The sequence below is a fragment of the Octopus bimaculoides genome, chromosome 19, assembly GCF_046866305.1.
Source record: "Octopus bimaculoides isolate indiv1 chromosome 19, ASM4686630v1, whole genome shotgun sequence".
In the NCBI taxonomy this organism is placed as follows: domain Eukaryota; kingdom Metazoa; phylum Mollusca; class Cephalopoda; order Octopoda; family Octopodidae; genus Octopus; species Octopus bimaculoides.
In genome coordinates this window covers 52,776,634-52,795,608 of record NC_142946.1, presented here as the reverse complement: position 1 = coordinate 52,795,608, position 18,975 = coordinate 52,776,634, and the positions used below count along the sequence as shown (strand labels likewise).

The window sequence follows — 18,975 nt, the reverse complement described above, 5'->3', positions numbered from 1 at the left end:
ATGAAATGGTGATGGTCACAATGATATGTCAATGATGATGATGGTGATGAGTTTAAGTCTTGTCAGAGTTCACTGTACATCCAACTGGGATAGCGTACCAGTTGTATGTTGGAGGGGGAAAGGGAACAGTGACCAAAAAAAAAAACAAAAAAAAAAAAAAACTAAAAAACCTGGACATTGAGTCACTACACTTGTCCCCTACCCTCAAAACATAAAAGTCAGTGGAAAGGAAAATTTAAGTCATTTCTGATAATAGTCGACTACATTTATTTTTTATGAACAGCAACATAGAATAGTGACAACACCATTTGATAAATATTGCTTCCTAATTCTTTTAATCCAGCCATCTCAGGCTATAGATTTATTCTCTGCAGATGAGAATGGAAGGCATTTCTGCAATGTCTGTGATCTATTGAATAATTAAAGTAAGCAAAGACAGTCTTGTTTTGCTCTATTCATCACAATGCTCATCAAAATAAGACCATTAGATTCAAGTCTAGGTATTTTGAAAGCAAAACTGGTTAAGAAAACAAATTTCATTGTGAGTTTCTAAGGATAAGAGGTTCAAGTTAACAAGAGTGATTCTATGTAGTCACTTGATCTGATAAATGAAGTAGTTAAATCTACTTCAACAAACTTTTTAGCATTTATTTTTAAAATAGGTACATGTTTTTGAAAAGTATAGCTACAAAAGAAGCTGGCCATGGGCGAAAAACTTCTGAACAATCTATGTTGATTCAAAATCAGCAAGCTGGCCATCTTATAAGAACAGGAATGTCTTATATACAGAACCTTTCAATGTTTCTAAGTCTATATGTAAAAGGCTCTGCCTCACCATCTTACACCGGAAGAGGCTTCCTCTAGCGCTAAGTGTCATCATGTTTCTCCCATTAAGGGTAGATTAGAAACCAAATCAATTTCAGAAACCCTTCAACAACAGAGTTAATTGATGCATATTAAAAAAAAAGCCAAAGTGAATTCTGAAGCAACTCAAGACAGTTGCAACAAAAAACCACCATTGAAATATATTAATCAGCAAATTAACTGACATTGCAGTACAACATCGTCAGTAGCTTCGTTACTGTAGAAAGGTTATCAGAACAAGTGACAAGTATTTGCAGTTGGGAGGATAAATAATTGGTATACCGTTTAAATGGTGTTGAAGATTTGGAATTCTCCTTCTCACTGCCAGAAGCCTGAAGCAAGAAGTGGAAAAGTTACCAATATAGAATTGTCAAACGATGAAAAATAATGCTTCATGAAATTAATGATATTATTTGTTATTCCTTGTTTACATGCAAGCATATGCCCTGAATAAAGATATAGAAACAGGGAGATTCACCCATTATCATACACTCTGAAGAGATATATAAAGATAACTACTACCCACGTCCATACACACTGAAGAAAAAATATATAGCTGGGGAGAACCATACCCCTACCCCAGACAGCAGAGTAGTAATATGTGCATACAAACATACATAAGTGATACAAATAAAAGCAAGCACCTTTACACTGAGAGCTTTCTTGTCATACACTGATTCAAGGGTGGATACACCACAGAAGTTTGATTTTGTCTTCTATTACCTTTATCAGGGCACTAAGTGGGATTTATATATACTGTATATCAGGATGCAAGCTAACACAACACTGACTAGTTCATATACACACACACACACACACAATGCTCTTCCTATAAACAATGAACCCAGCTGGATGTTAAAGCATTTTTTTTAAAGTCTCTTTGACACAAAAATCTCATGAAATAGAAAATGTAGGAGTTGGTGATAATAATCTTTACTTGACATATTCAGTGTCCTTCATTTTGTTTGTAAAACTGGCATCCAAATATTATAACATCCATATTCATACATATATGCAAACTCTTAAAATTACACACACACACACAAGCAGATGTATGAATTATTTCATTTGTATCAACCTACAGTAAATTAATCTATGTGGATTTCATAAAACTCTCACCCAAAAATCTTATTACAATATTTATATCTAAACTAGATTTCAATTGGTTTGCTGTTCAATCATCACCAAGTGTCTTACTGAGTGATATATACATAGTCTTAAGCTGAATTTAAGCATCCTAATCCACTGAGCCTAGTGCATGCTCTTTACAAGGTGCACTTAAATTTTAACAACAAAATCTTATATGGACCCCCAAGGGCCATAAGGACACTGATGATTGAGAATCACTAGCTTAGAGAAACTAAGCTGCTTTAACTCAGGCTGTTGAAATTCATTTTGAGAACAAGATGGTATTATGGGCTTAAGATTATTTATTTTGAAATCAAATTACATCTTTATATTAGTGATTAAGTAAAATTGTTCTTGTAATTTTGTAACTCTTAATTATCTGAAGGTCATTATGTTGTTCTGGTATACAAAACTGTTTAAACATTGGATGTTATGTATGTTGTAAACTATGTGATTTGCTATGACAGTATTTTAAACTAATTTTTCTTTATATGATAGGTAGGTGGCAAAAAAAAAAAAAGAAAAAAATGTTTGTGTTGTTACCCCTCAGTAAACACAGCTAGTGTATCTATGTAAATTAACCATTCCATTACCTTGCCTTGCACTGACTTTGTGCTCTTACAAGAAAACTTTCTCCTGGATCCAGCAACATGCGAGCGCAATGAAGATTGCTGGTTTCAGAAAACAAAAGCATAAAAAAAAAGAAAAGAAAAAAAGAAAGAAAAAAGAAGTTTGAGATGAGGGAAAAGAACTTTAAGAACTTTCTGAAAACTGTATAAACTATTTGTCAATCAATACATTAGCACACATATACATAAGGCACAGTAAGCTACAATTTTAACAATCCAAGTAAGATATTGTCGGCACGCTAGCTGTTCCAACCTTTTGGAGGTGTCATCAGCCACTTCAAACTTTAGCACAATAATGTGCATGAGTACAGCTAGTTGCTGACTTATTGGATCTCTTAAGAGTAAACCAGCACACAAATTGTTTTACTGCTGTTTAAAAGTGTAAACTGTTATTCACAAGAAAAGTAAAAACATGTTTGTAATGCAACACAAATTACGGTTGTCACTTTTATTTTACTCAAAGTTGAATCACAAGCTATTTACATGGTAGTTAAGAACAAGTACTTAAAAGATTTGAGTAGAAGATGCTACATGATTGAGATTACTGTGCTTTATATACATACACAAACACACACTATACATATTGAACAATAAGAATGAGTGCTCAACACAGCATTGGTGGATAAAGGTTTGTTGATTCAGGCTACCATTGGTTTCATGTTATGAAAGCCTTTAACACTTATCAAGTCTTGGTGCTTTAATCAGAAATCAAGACAAACACTGATGTTCAATGTAATAGGTACGATAATTGTTAAGGGCTTCCTTACCATAAAAACAATGGTAGCCTTAAGCCACAAATAAAGTGTGTGTGTGCGCGCGTGCACAAATAGTGATATCTTATACATTCATGTACATTCCAATGTAGGAAGACCTTTCACCGAGAAAAGTCTCTAGTCTTAAATGGAATTTCTCCTCATAGACAACCTTAATGTATGTACAGACATGTTTTCTAAGAGGAGAAATTTGTCTCGTAGCTATTTATGGGACACGAGGTTTCTTCCCACTTTTGAATGTACACAAATGAGGTAAATAAATATCATTGTACAAGCATGTATTTTATTCAACACTGCTTTGTGTGACTATATATATATGTGTGTGTGTGTGTGTGTGTGTAAAACAGTCCTAATGCCTAATGAATATAACTCCTAACTCTCAAAATACCATGCTAGCATACTAATTCATGCAGACGAATTGACACATTTCATGCATTTAAAAAAGAAGATAACATGCCACAGAAGACTGGAGAAAGACAACGTACAATGTACATTGTAGATAGATTCAAAAATGTAAAGAGCCAAGATAAATACCAATGATAAAAGACTTCTAAATTCAGCAGATTTAAAGTTGAATGAGAATTCTAAATGTTTATGGTGATATAATACTTTATTTTATATATTATTTAGAGTTGAGATATCCAATATATTTTTATGATTCTCTATGCAACATGTTTAGTAATACTATATTTCATATCATATCCAATACCATATCTGATGCTTTATCCAATATATTAACACTCGTTTTATTCAAGATATCTAATAATGCTTTATTCACTAAACAAAGGTGGTGAGTTCCTCACAAATTGATTGCATGATCTCGGTTTGATGTTTGTCATTGCCATTTCACTTAACACAGCGAATATATTTGTGAATGGCAAAAATAACTCCTATTGCCTTCTTTCTCTACCTCTGGTCATTAAATATTATGTAATTAATTAATGTGAAGGGTAAATATTCTTTTAAAATCAATTTTTATACATTCAATATGTGACGAGACAGTATTCAATATATTTCATTTTATTTATATTTACCCTAAACACGTGACTATCACGGAGACAGTATTTAATATATTTCATTTTATTTATATTTACCATAAACACGTGACTATCACGGAGACAGTATTCAATATATTTCATTTTATTTATATTTACCCTAAACACGTGACTATCACGGAGACAGTATTTAATATATTTCATTTTATTTATATTTACCCTAAACACGTGACTATCATGGAGACAGTAATTAATATATTTCATTTTATTTATATTTACCCTAAACACGTGACTATCACGGAGACAGTACAAAAACACCGACTAAGATTTATTTGTTAGTGCTTGGTAATATTTTTCTGTGGAAACCTTGTCGTGGTAAACAGGGTAGAGAATACTAAAAGACATAGGATGCACTATTCAAGAGCTTAAATGTGCCATCCTGAAAGACAGAGAGGAATGGAAGCCATGTATTAGGGTTACCAAGAAATGCTTGGTCCACCAATTAAATAATGACATTATGTTTATTATGCAGTAAACTGAATGATATTATTTACAAATATATTGAATAATAATGTCATATTCAATATAACTTGATAAAAATAAGCCAAGTAAGGAAAGGAAAATCATTCTGGCAAAGTTAATTATTTTTTATGTAGGTAAGAACCCCATGGTTTCTAGTTGAAAGAGAGATATAATGTAATGTACATGTCTTTGCCAAGTGAATTAGGAAAATTAAAATACATTCTAATTGTATATGAGAACACAGTTGAAAACCTAGTTTATTACTTAACATACCTGTCGCTGTTCAAGGAAATAGCTGTTTTGTTAGGAAAGAAGAATTAATATGCAGAGCAGCAAATGAAACCAAAGTTTGGTGCTTTTTCTACTAGCCATTTGTTTCTACTCAATGATTTAAGTTTAACATATTTTTAAATGGTCCATTTAAGTTGAACAGCCACAACATAACTGAAAAATTGACATGTCAGGTACTTCGTCTATCTAATCTTGGCACTCTCTAGTCTGCACCAGCAGCCTACACAAACACAATATATAGCTCTCTTTTCTCTTCTCGCCACTGTCAAGCTACCATTCCTACCATTTTCCTAGTATCCCTGTAACCTCTCCAACTCATGCACCCCGTCCCCTCAATCTTTACAGATGTTGCCTATCTCCTCTTCCCCACCACACACTCTTTCAAACCTCCATTTCCCTCTACCCGCCAACGGGACATCTCATCACTACTGTCTACCTCTTTGGAGATACTTCTAATTCATTCTCACTCACTTTCCTAAATGTGAGTAGCCATGTAGCTCCTCTACAGCAAGAACCTGCTCTATTCTAACCCTCTTCCTTCACACTTTTAACCCCCATCTACCATAAAGTGAGGCAACATACTCCCTTTCTGGGTTTGTTGACTTGTGAGCTGCATAATGACCTCAATAGTGGCATGGAAAGAGCCCGCAGTCCACTCTGTAAAGTGATTGGCACAAGGAAGGACATCCAACCGTAGAAACCATTCCAAAGCAGACACTGGAGTATGATGCAGTCCTTAGCTCACTGGATCCTTGGCAAACTATCCAACCCATGCCAGCTTGGAACATGGACATCAAATGATGATGATGATAAATATGGGAGTTCAAATACAGTTTATGTTTATAAAAGTGCCAAGATTTCCTTACTGAAGTAACATTAAGTAATTTTAAAAGACCACAGGGCTCAAACCCCTCTGATTTGAAAGCTAAATTATGAATAATGTTGATCTATTATAATGATGTCATATGATATAAATATGAGAAAAAGAGACCAAATGTATTGTCACTCAATATAGCATTTAAATAACATCATATTTCAATTAGCAATTATGTTTTTTTAAAAACAGCAAACTCTAAGGAGTGAATGACCCAAGCTAAAAGGCTAAACAATTTGTCAATATTAGCACATTGATAAATGTTATAGGATATGATTTGGTAATTGTCCTACCCATACAAACATGGATGAGTGGATGTTAAAACAATGATGATAAAGACGGTGACACAAATTTTTCAGATTTCTAAAAGGAATGATGTGAAAGAAATAGTGATACAAAGTGAAATAGTTACAAATGAATTGCTTAGCTCAACCCTAGTAAACTTAATAACAACCCTTTAAGTGTTTCAAATTCCAACAGAGGAAATTGAAAGAATAGATGGAAAGAAATTCAGGAAGATACTAACATTCCTCTTTTTTTTCAAATGATACATTTCACTTGTTTCATAAAACATCATTGCTTTTCTGCTGATAGCATCTAAATTCTTGGCTGTTCGATGAGTCATTTGCCGTCTGGGAAGCGAAGCATATTTGTCCTTCTTGGGAAGTTTGCTTTTGTTGGAATTGGTATCCTCTTTGTTCGACGGTGTATCGTCAGCAGAAGTTAGCTTGTCTTTGTCTTGCACAGAAGAACAAGAATTTTCATCGACACACTCGTTAGATACAGGTGATGTCAATGGACTCTTGGCAGTATCGGTCTTGTTGCAATCTAAATTTTTAGGGGGGCTTGATTTATTGGACTCGGTTGGCAAGTTCTTAGTGGGGGAATCACAGCAACAGGTCAACTCACAACAAGGTTTAGCACAGTCTACTTTCAACTTCGTATTTTCATTGTTATCACAGATGCAACCTAAACGGCAATATTCTTTATCACAGGCCTTAGTAGAAATTGCACAAGGCTTAGTTAATTCTTCATTATTCTCTGAAATCCAACACAAGTGACAGATACAGCCATACCGGCAACCTAGGCATAGAAATAAAATAAAAAAATAGAAAGGAAAAGAAAAATACCAGACAAGATCAACTAAAGTTGTCTAAATTTACAAATCAAAAATGAAAAGAAAAGTCTGATTTTTATCTTTCCTTTCTCTTTAACTCTTTAGTATTTAAACCGGCCATATTCAGCCAAAATGTTCTGCCTCTTATGTTCAAACTGGTCAGATCCAGCATCTCACACCTACCCTACAATGTCATTCTAAAAATAAACAATCATATTAAAATCTCAAAGCTATAAGATAATTCATGATTAATTCAAAACAATGTAAATAAACAAGCATTACATTAGACAGAGTAATCTAAATGCTTAAGGGTTAAACTGGCCATATCTAGCTCAAATATTCTAACTGTTATACATTCAAACCAACCAGATCCAGCCTCTCACACCAATCCTACATCAACCTTCTAAAGATAAGCAATCACATTGTCAAAATCCCAAAGCTACAAGATAATGTAATTATTAATTCAAGACAAAGGTTAAGTTTTTTTTTTAAATCCAAGATCCAAGATTTAATATTTTTGTTTTTATATTCATTTCGCAAAATTCTTGATGTGTTGAAAAATCCTGTGTTGAAACAGCTGTTTAGCGAATCATTTTGTCAATAAACACACAAGTACACACACTGGTTATATTTCATTTGTTTTTATTATTAGTCAACTTAGTCAACCAGTAGACTAATCAACTGCTTGATTAATCAATCAATCAGCCCATTTGTCACAGTTCTTTCACTGCCATTTATGTTGGAGATGAGACAAACCTGGAGTAATGAGGTCATGTTATTGATGAGGATCAAACAATTAATCAAACAATTAATTGATTAATTATTTACCAATAATAATTCCTAGAAATTTTGGCACAAGGCCAGCAATTTTAAGGACACTGAAAGAAAAACCACTAAGCATTTTCCCCAATGTGCTAATGATTCTACCAGTGCCATAAAGCCTGGAATTTTGGGGAAGGGTGCTAGTCAATCACATTGACCCCAGTACACAACTGGTACTTTTTCATCAACCCCAAAAGGATGAAAGGCAAAGTCAACCTCAGTGGAATTTGAACTCTGAATATACAGATGGATAAAATGCCACTAAGCATTTTTCCTGGTGTGCTAACGATTCTACCAGCCTGCCACATTAATAATAAAAAATGATGATAAAAAGAAATCAAATAGAATCCAGTGTATTTGTTTCTTTTTGTTAAAATGACCCAACTAAGATACAAGATTTCATTTTTGAAAATTACTTTTTGCCAACAATCATCTCTATTCTATATTTTCTGGTCAGGAATCATGTTTAAAATGGATATTGTTGGGTTCTCTATTGTTTCTTTCTTTAGTTAAGCATATTATTTAACAAACTACCAAATAATAAGCTTGAAAGAAGGGAGGGAAAAAAAAGTGAATAGTTGTTTATTAATTGCTGAAGTGACAAACATACATGAATATCAAAATATCTCTACCATTTTCTTTAAATGATTTTGATGTATTTAGTTATAAAAATAAATGAACGATAGGAATACCATGATACTCAACAATTACAATATAGCAGCTGAAGTGAAATAAGATTAAATATAACGCATGGGATATGCAGAGTGAACCTGAGAGAGAGTCTTTCTTAACTAACCAGTGAGACCAACCTCTGATAGGCAACATGGCTTGTCTTTGGTTAGGGTTAAGGAACAGAGCACACTCACAAGGCCTAGACAGTGTTTAGTGTGAGGAACAGCTCGATAAATTCCCATTGGAGACAAATTTTACACAGATTATCAAAGTCCATATCTGATTACAAACCTGGTTTATTACATTTCTCATTTTTTGCTTTCAGCTTTTGACGAGCCAGGAGAATGCGGACAGTTTCCTTATCTAGTTCTTCCTCAGAAGTGTTGCAGAGACGGACTGCAGGTGCTTGACTGGGGTGTTTTTCTTTGTAACCTTTGCAGCCTCCTAGGGGTATCAACTGTGAAGCCTCCTCCAATCTCCTTTTCTCATCCATCTAAACAGGAATAGATGCAAAAATAATGTCGCTTTAAGAAACAGCAAATGCAAACATTTTCTCAGTTTCAAAGATAGATAATTACAAAGTAAAATTAAGTGGGGGGGGGGGGCTTAAGATGAACATTGTTTAAATGGATGAAATGAACATAAAGCTCCTTTCAACAAGTCTGTGTTGTTACAGGAGTAGCATAACATTCCATATAAACAAAAATTGATAATACATTATATTGTGTGCATCATAATAGCACAAGTAATATCTATAATTACAGAAGCACATTGATTGTCACAACCTTATACAAAAGGAGGGTAGCCAATTGAAATAACATCAGTACACGACTAGTAGTTGTATCTGAAAGACAATTTGGTGTTCTATTTCTACCACTCCAATATTTTCACATTTATCATCATAATAATAATAATAGGGGATAGCGAGGCTCAGAAAGTTACTTTGTTGGAGACAGTGAGGCTAAGAAAACCACTTTATTAAGGTGCTCAGAAAATTGGTTCATAGGAGACCGTGAAGATTTTGAAATTGATATTTGGGTCTTAAATATTGTGGAGTGAGACCCTTGACAAGTTGTTGACCACGCTTACAGAATTAACCAGAGCAAGTCAAATAGAAATAATAATAATAATAATCCTTTCTATTATAGAGAAAAGGTCTGAAGTTTTGGGGGAGGGGATTAGTTGATTACATTGACCCCAGTGTTTCACTGGTACTTAATTTATGAAGCCCGAAAAGATAAAAGGCGAAGTCAACCTTGGCGAAATTTGAACTCGGAATGTGTCCGGCATGCTGACGATTCTGCCAGCTCACCACCTGATAACAACAACAACAACAACAACAACAACAACAAGAGCACTCAGAGAGCGCAAACCTCCACCAAAGCAATACCAATGTTCTCTTAACGATTAGCCAGAGATGCTTTTTAGAATAAGAATATTTGAAATAAACTCGACTGCTCTCTCACAAATGAGAATACTAAAAATGAATCTGACAGCTCTCAAAAATTAGGTAAAAAAAACAGGAAAAATAATCCAGAATCCGTGTCCGGTACTGGATCGATGCCGAAATCTAGGCAAGAAGTATAGTCAATTTACTGAGGCCCAATACTTCAGTGGTATTTATTTTCTAAGCTACAAACAAATGAGAGGTAATCAATCCCATAAAAACAATTAACGATGGAACACCGATGGGATCAACAGCCACAATATCATACAATGTGAATTGCCCATTACAATATATTCAGAACTTCAAATACAAAGAACATTATAGAACAAGAAGACAAACCTCCAAGCTGAACAATTTACACAATTCAGGAATAAACGTTTGTTAATATAACCAATAGAGGATAAAATATTGAAACTCAAAGCAAAAGACTATTTATCACTTCAGCTACTCCAGTAAATGTTAACAACCTTGGGTTAAAATACTCATCATGAGTTACTGGAACAATTAAGATATATAATTTACTGCTACCAAATTGTAAACATGGAGAGGTATGAAAGGTCAAACAACAGTTTTCTTTGCCACTTATAAATGCTTTAACCCTTTTGCATTCAGATCACTTTATCAAATGCATTTCTTATTTATTCACATTGTTTTAAATTAATCATGCACTATCATGTAGCTTTGAGATTTGATGATGTAATTGTTTATTTTTCAGAATGACATTGTAGGGTAGGTATGAGAGGCCAGATCTACCCTGTTTGAACATAAAGCATGTAGAATATTTGGGCCTGGTAAGGCTGTGTTAAATGCTAAAGGATTAAATAAGAGGTAAGCTCCTAATGTGCAGCCAGATTTCAATACTTAGATGCAGCTTTGTAATTGTAAAACTTAAATGGCTAATGTCTTCGACAAAGGTATGAATGTCATGTCAAACAATCTGCTTTCCCTTCCCTAATTGATTTGTAATGTAGTACCCTAAGTAAAGAAAGTCATTACCAGTTTCCCCCATTCCAATGTTGACATTTTAAAAAATCGGTGCCACCAACAGCTAACATTTTCTTCAGCTTCAGTTACTTCAACAACGACATTCCTCAGCCCCAGCTCTAATAACCTCCTATCCAGTTACATTATGGTGGTTAACATGCCAATAAGCATTTTTGTTGAATACAAACTCTTTAAGTTACTTAGTAAACAATTTTGGATGAGCTTTCAACTTAAAATTCCTAAATTTTGTTATACTAAACTAGTTTTGGTTTTGAAAAAGAAATTCCTCTCTTTAAATACCACACTAAATAAATACGCAGTTTTACTACTACATTTTTTAAAAACAATCTTTTACCTCAAATATTTACAAAATTTACTAGAGACATACAACCAAAAAACTGAAGTTCAGTTCATACTCTTTCTCTCGGTGATCAATCACCAATTCTCTAATTCATCAGAAACGAGTACTACCAAACACTCACTCAATCCAGCAACAGAAATAACATTAAGACAAAACAGAAGCCCTGCTTATGCAGAAGTTTTTTACTATGTCTCATCTTACATTCAAAATCTGATTCCTCCTAGAAGAATTTAAACTTCAAAATTGACTCATTTAATAGAATAATGTATTAGCCATACACAAATTCTCAATAAAATCTAAAAGTGAGATACTGGAAGTATCGAGATGCAAGGTCACAAGATGACACTAACAAAGAGTTTCTTAGATCTTAATCTTCTTCACGAAAAAACGAATGTTCATATTTAATATGTAAAAAAAAAAATTGCACTATAAGCATACAATATAAGGACTGTCTATAAAGAAACTGAACTTTTTAAAAGGACCTTTTTAAGAGCATTGGGTTTATATGAAATTGTTTGAGATTGAGAAAAGCATTAATGGAGACTTTTCTAATGTTGCAACAAGCTTATAATGAGGCCTTTACATACATACATACATACATACACACACACACACACATACATACATGTGTGTGTGTGTGTTTCCAAATTATGGGTGGTAGGGATATAGAATCCAAGTGGGTACCATAGTTACATGTACTGGTTATTAATGCCAGCTAATTTCCATGAGTGTATAAAAAAAACTCCAGTTAGTTTGATTTACTAACCTCAGTTTATCTTCCATGTCTCTATAGAGACTGCATTTTTCCAGTAGAGAAATTATATACATATATATATATCCAAATGTAAAGTCATAAGTGGTACCAGTATTAAGAAATCCACTGAAAACAATCACAAATCCAGATGACATTCCATGGAAACAAACAACAATCGCATAGCAAAAAGATGCGCTGTGAATTCAGGAAAATCATCACCTGATTGTTAGTGAAATTTCCAAAGAAACGGGCATCTGTAGAAGATTGTACCACATAATTTTAAAAGAAAAATTGGTGATATAGCATGTCGCTGTAGAATTTGTGCCGTGTCAACTGGCAAATGAACAGGAGGAGAACAGTTATAGTCTATCAAAAGCTACCTGACTGCTCAAATGTCGATGAAAACCTCCTGAAAAAGCATGCATTGCAACAAGTAATGAAACCCATATGTGCATGGTTGGATGGTAAAACAAATGGGCAGCTGTCAGATTGGGTTAGATATTTCTCTCTCTGGCCAAAAACACACATGTCAGAATTGCTTAACTGTAAAGGTTATGACTGGCTTTTGTTTGGTGGTATGTAGTTAAACAAGAGGTTGTTTTGTGTGGCTGGATGATCAATAAAGAAAGGGGTTAACTTGGATGTCTTGAGGCATTTGAGAGAAGCAGTGCAAACAAAGCCTGAGGTATGTGCAGACAAAAAAAAAACTGAGTGCTACACCATGAAAACACACCTGCACTTCTACCAATCATTATCATCGACTTTTTGACAAAGCACAAGATAACTTACATTCCATAAGCAACCCTAATCTCTGGATATAGCTCATGTGGACTTAAGGGTGGGTGGAGCAAGGTTGAAATCTACCATGATAAGCTGATAATTTCAGATGATTTGTCATGAGAACAGCACAATATCCTTGAAAACCTACCCAAAACTGAAAATGCTGTGAGTGGTGTATCAACAACAGATGAAGGTGTTCTGAAGAGACAAGACTGATTAAATTGGACAAACCATGGCATAGCTGTGTGGTAAGAAGCTTGTTTCCCAACCACATGGTTCCGGGTTCAGTCCCACCATGTGGCACCTTGGACAAGTGTCTTCTACTATAGTCTCAGGCTGACTATAGTAGTGAGTGGATTTGGTACACAGAAACTGAAAGAAGCCCATCATATGTCTATGTGTGTGTTTGTCCCTGCCACCACCACTTGACAACCGATATTAGTGTGCTTACATCCCCGTAACTTAGCAGTTCAGCAAAAGAGAGCAACAGAATAAGGCTTACAAAGAGTAAGTCCTGGGGTCGATTTCTTTGACTAAAACCCCTTTAAGGCGGTGCTCCAGCATGGCCACAGTCAAATGACTGAAACAAGTAAAAAAATGAAGAATAAAATATATATATAGGAAAATGAAGAATAAGGCAGAATGCTAAATTGGAAGCATATTTTAATAAAGATTTCTAACCGACTTTCATTGTGAAGCAAATTTTCAAGGAGAATGAAAATGTTTTTTACAAAGAAGTACAAAATGAAGAAAATAATATATAAAAAAAATAACTATACCAATACATTATATTGTCTTTGAGCTTTTGAAGTTCAATGGTAGTTCATGTATATAATGGTTGGAAAAATAAGGATGCATGAGAATTGAGAGTTGTGTTAGGTTTAAAAAAAGGGTTAAAAGTTTGTGTTAAGCAGGAAGTGTGGTGTCAAAACAGGAAGTGTGTGTAAGGGGAGATAAATGTTTTTAGTCTCTGTTCCTAGAGAAATAAGGTCACAGACATAAACTTCCTGTTTAAAAAGAGTTCATAACTCCAACAAAAAACATTTGTCTCCCCTTACACACACTTCCTGTTTAACACAAACTTTTAAGCCTTTGTTTAAACCTAATACAACTCTTAATTCTCATGCATCCTTATTTTTCCAACCATTATATACATGGATTACCATTGAAGTTCAAAAGCTCAAAGACAATATAATGTATTGGTATATTTATTTTTTTATATATTATTTTCTTCATTTTGTACTTCTTTGTAAAAAACATTTTCATTCTCCTTCTTGAAAATTTGCTTCACAATGAAAGCCGGTTAGAAATCTTTATTAAAATATGCTTCCAATTTGAAATCTTTATTAAAATATGCTTCCAGTTTAGCATTCTGCCTTATTCTTCATTTTCCTATTATTTCTCCATGTGCGGTTAACACAACCACACTATTTACTGACATATATATATATATATATATATATATATATTTGATTCATTCATTCTTATGCCTGTTTTCCCATCCTACCACGTGTAAGACAGATACATTATTGAGGCATTGTTTTATAGTTGGATGGCTTTCCTGTCACCCATCATTACTTTGTTTTTCAAGTGAAGGACCTCATTATTTCACTGGCTTTCAAAATACAAAGCCAGCGGAAGATAAGTTGACACGAGATATGACACCATCACAGCATGCAGCTCAGTGATCTTTTGAGGAAACACAAATGTAAAACATTCACACATGATGTGCTTCTTTCAGTTTCCATATACCAAATCTATTCACGAGGCTTCAGAAGACACTTACCCAAGGTACTACACAGTGGGACATACACACATATATACATATATAAGTAATTTGTGCTCGGTGTTTTAAACACAGTAAATAATAACTGTATTAAGTTATATCTTCTATCTAACAATGGATATGAACGATAATGTTACTAATGTTATCAACTCAATATTTTAAATGCAGACATCCACAGGCAAACATTTTAAAACCAACACACCTGAAAGCTTTTCAAACACATTTTTTTTTTCTTTTAATCTTCATTTTATTTTTTACTTCATAGCTAATAGATAAATTAGAGATATAACAGAAACTCATTTCCTTTAGACTGTTTCATGTATAAAAAAAAATATCAGCATAAATATACATTATAAGGCCCATTTATAAAGACTGAATTTTCTTTTTTTTTTTTTTTTAAATAGTGCACACATTGGGTAAGAACAAAACTAGTTTTAATATCATGTGAGATTTCTTCATTTTTTTCTTTTTCTTTTTTTCCCATTTTGATATAAAGTAAAAAGTGGGATGAACATTCTCTGAGTAAGGTGATTCCACAACATTTGCTTTGGATTAGATAACAGAAAATGCAAAGTTAATATGTATCATATAAGAAAGATTGCCATACAGTAAAGGACAAAAACATACTGTACATGAATGACACCAGCTGTCACATACTGCAGAACACACACACACACATATATATATATATATATATATATATATATATATATATATATATATATATATACACACACAAATATAAACAAGTGACTATTGCTACAAGTGACAGAGTAGATGCTGTCACACATCATGCAAATATAAACACAAATTGTTACATGCTGTACAAGGAAGGCACATTATTACAGATTGTATGAGATAATAGAAAATATGAATAATCAATGTAATATTGGTGCAACTTTTAACACAGAATGAAAGGAAATGTCCATCTGAGACAGTATGCAAAAGTTTAACATATTAACATGATGCACAAGAGAGACACAGAAAGTTAATCACTACAAAAATAAATAGTGCAGATTGTCAGTTACTATGTGAACAAGATGCAGGTGACCATAAATCTAGTAGAAAACCATGCAAGTAAGTGAGGTGAACCAGTTATGCCTGATGAATTTTGTAAAGTACTTTTGAACCTCAGTGTATAGAATATATTTCTTTAAACAATAAGATACTATGTTTATAATGAAAGTATACTGTTTTATGATGAAAAGTATGTAGTGGTTATAATGAAAAGTATGTAGTGGTTATAATGAAAAGTATATAGTGGTTATGATGAAAAGTATATTTTGCTTAGAATGAGAAGTATACTACGCGTATAGCTACAGTAGAAAATGTGGAATAATCATGTAGAACTGTATTATCAGTACTTTTCTAGAAAGCTGTTTGAAAGTAATATGGGTATTGGAGTATAACCCAGTAGACTGTTGATGATGCATTTTAACAATCAATAGGGCAAGCTGACAAAATATCCATCAGTTATATTGTACTTACACTGCTTGCCAATGAGCTACATTCTCTCATAATATCTTAGAGTATTGAATTAATGTATGTTTACAGTCTTGTCTGTAGACAGTATATATTATATATATATATATATACATACATATATATGAAATGGAAAGACTTTAATATTAATAGATGAACAGTCATGAATGCCTAAATAATGAAACAGTTTTCCACAACACAAATGTTAACAAACACTGACTAAAAAACTCCATACGGCACAACCATCTCATTGCGTAATATAAAGACAAATCTGACGTAGCAAAGTACTTTAAGGGAATATTGTCTATAGGTTATTAGAAGTATTTTGAATGACATGTCCTTGTCAAAAAATATGAACCAGGATTACTACTAAGTAATGTCAAGACATAATCTTATGCTTCAAAAGAAAGATTAAACCCATTCTTCTCAAAGATGGTACATTTATATACTAATAATCCTTAAAAATGTATTCCTCTATGTCTAATGCCTTTCAGAGACTTTTAGATTTGAAAATATCAACGTGTGGAAACAATGCCATGAGAATCCAGAATATCTCTAACTAAAATTAATCAAGTGGAATATTTGAAGAAGCTAAAGTGACTGAAGTAGGTCCAAAAACTGTTACAGCTATTGTATTGATTTTCCTTTAGACAAGTTACATGAATTTTACAAGCTCCTGTAGAAAAAATAAAATACCTGCCACTTTTACTTCATAAATTCAGTTGTTACCAGTAATCCTGCCACCATTAAACATGTCTGGCTTTGTAGATCCATCCCATGCTGGATTAGAACTGTGAGAGGGGAAAACTTTTAAGGAGTTTGTTAATCCATGGGACAACTATTATTATAGGGTATGTATAAGGAATAAGACAGTTATATGTTGACAGAAAAATTATGTTGATCCAGATTTGAAATCAACAACTCATGCAAACATAATGACAAGTCAGGGAATGTCACTAGAAAAACTATTGCTTTTTTGTAGTGTTTTTTGTTGGTTTTTTTTCAATTGGGAGCACATAATGTAAGTCCCAGACTTTAATACTACATATTATGGTAATCAAGTTCACTTCATCACAAAGCTGTTCGATATTGGTATCAAATTTTGGCACAAGGCCAGCAATTTGGGGGAAGGAGGTGAGTTGAATACATTGACCCAAGTGCTTCACCGGTGTCTTTTTTTTTTCATCAATCCCAAAAGGATAAAAGGCAAAGTTGACCTTGGCAGAATTTAACTCAGAATATGAAGATGGACAAAAAAAAGCTGTTCAATATTATTATTACTTTATGAGCCATGACAAGAGGGAATGGTCAGATGCTAAGCTTTTATCCAAAATAACACAAATAAATCTGTATCCGTATCTGTTTCTATGAAAACTTGAATCTTTGTTTAGAAGTATTTGATGAACAATATCTATTCTATAGACCTGTTAAAAAAAAAACTATCAGGTTAACAGTGTAGGCTTGGTTGTTTAGTGAAGATGCCCACAACTGCATAGGTTTACATGTCTTCAGACATAGTTTTGGGTTCAATAAAGCCTCGTGAAATCTGGTAAGTGGAAACTGTGTGGAAGCCTATCAGAGGGCCTATTTCTGCTTTTGGAATGGCAGATTTAATATACAACCCAGTTAAACTCCACCACCTGGCCCTTGGGTACCTTTGGCAGAATCCACTCAATAGCAAACATTCAGACCAGATATCTGATCTGAGAATAAGTGCATCATTCCCCCCCCCCCCCCACCAGAGTTTGAGGCTCTGAAAAGCATCATAGGATGCCCTCCTTCTCCCTAAACCATATAAAAAGAAAAAGTTAAAAATCAGATGCAACAAAAAAGTTACCCTACAGATTATATGATCCGGATGTCTTTTTTAAATCTATAAAAAAAAAGGGGGGGAGGGGCAAACAGTCTCCCCCATCACCACCTCTCCATATAAAGCAAGAAATGACTTAATATTTTACCTACTAAAAAAAGGTTATTGTCTGTACCCTCTGTTGATATAGGATATCACTTATATTTCACAAATATTTACTTGAAACAGTGCAAGACATAACTCATACAACGAAGAAGAAACATGCAAGAATATCAGCCAATCAGTCCACTGAATGCCCTAAGCTCTCTAAGTTAAGTTCACATCCATATATGGATCTTTTTTTTTCTTTCTCAAGAATCAAATGAACTAAGGTATCTTAATATTTCAAAAGAAATGCACAAAGAAAACTTGAGATGCATCTATAAATAAGCTATATGCCAAGTTGATGAACTATTTACAAACAATACAATAAACATTCAACAGTATTCAGTTTAGTCTAAACATAAACAAACATTTGGTGTGGAGATACTCTAGTAGCTTGCATATAAATGTGTAAATTCTATAGCATTTGAATCAAGTTAATGGAAGTGTTAAAATTTAAGTGACAAAATAAGAATGATATTGTCAGCACACAGATAGAAGCTAAGCAGCTAGCTATAAACAAACTAGTTCTTCTTCAGCAGTGAAGACACGTCTCTTTAATGCTTTGAAATCATGTTTGCTGACTACCTACAGAAGTGTGACTTGACTTACAGGCCTAAGATTTTCGTTCCGTTTAGCAAAGGTAGTGGGGTTAGCTCCTAAGTTACCAGTTGAAGGAAATCAGGTTGCCATAGTTAACGATGTCACCTAAAGAAAGATATTGAAACAAAACAAGTCAAATT

At 33.6% G+C, this 18,975-nt stretch overlaps 1 protein-coding gene across 14 annotated transcripts in view; it reads right to left on the bottom strand.

Moving 5' to 3' along the window:
• The window catches only part of LOC106878180 (uncharacterized), a 103,116-nt gene that overhangs the window by 14,616 nt on the left and 69,525 nt on the right, over positions 1 to 18,975 (bottom strand). For 9 of the 14 annotated variants that reach the window (XM_052974735.2, XM_052974743.2, XM_089337714.1 and 6 more), the window contains 4 exons: positions 8,979 to 9,180; positions 6,603 to 7,159; positions 2,586 to 2,663; positions 1,147 to 1,196 (listed from right to left, as the gene is read on the bottom strand). In XM_052974735.2, the coding sequence (XP_052830695.1) occupies positions 1,147 to 1,196; positions 2,586 to 2,663; positions 6,603 to 7,159; positions 8,979 to 9,180 (887 nt within the window). The remainder of the gene's footprint in view (positions 1 to 1,146; positions 1,197 to 2,585; positions 2,664 to 6,602; positions 7,160 to 8,978; positions 9,181 to 18,975) is intronic. The other 5 variants (XR_016237452.1, XM_052974736.2, XM_089337716.1 and 2 more) reach the window with 1 other exon arrangement.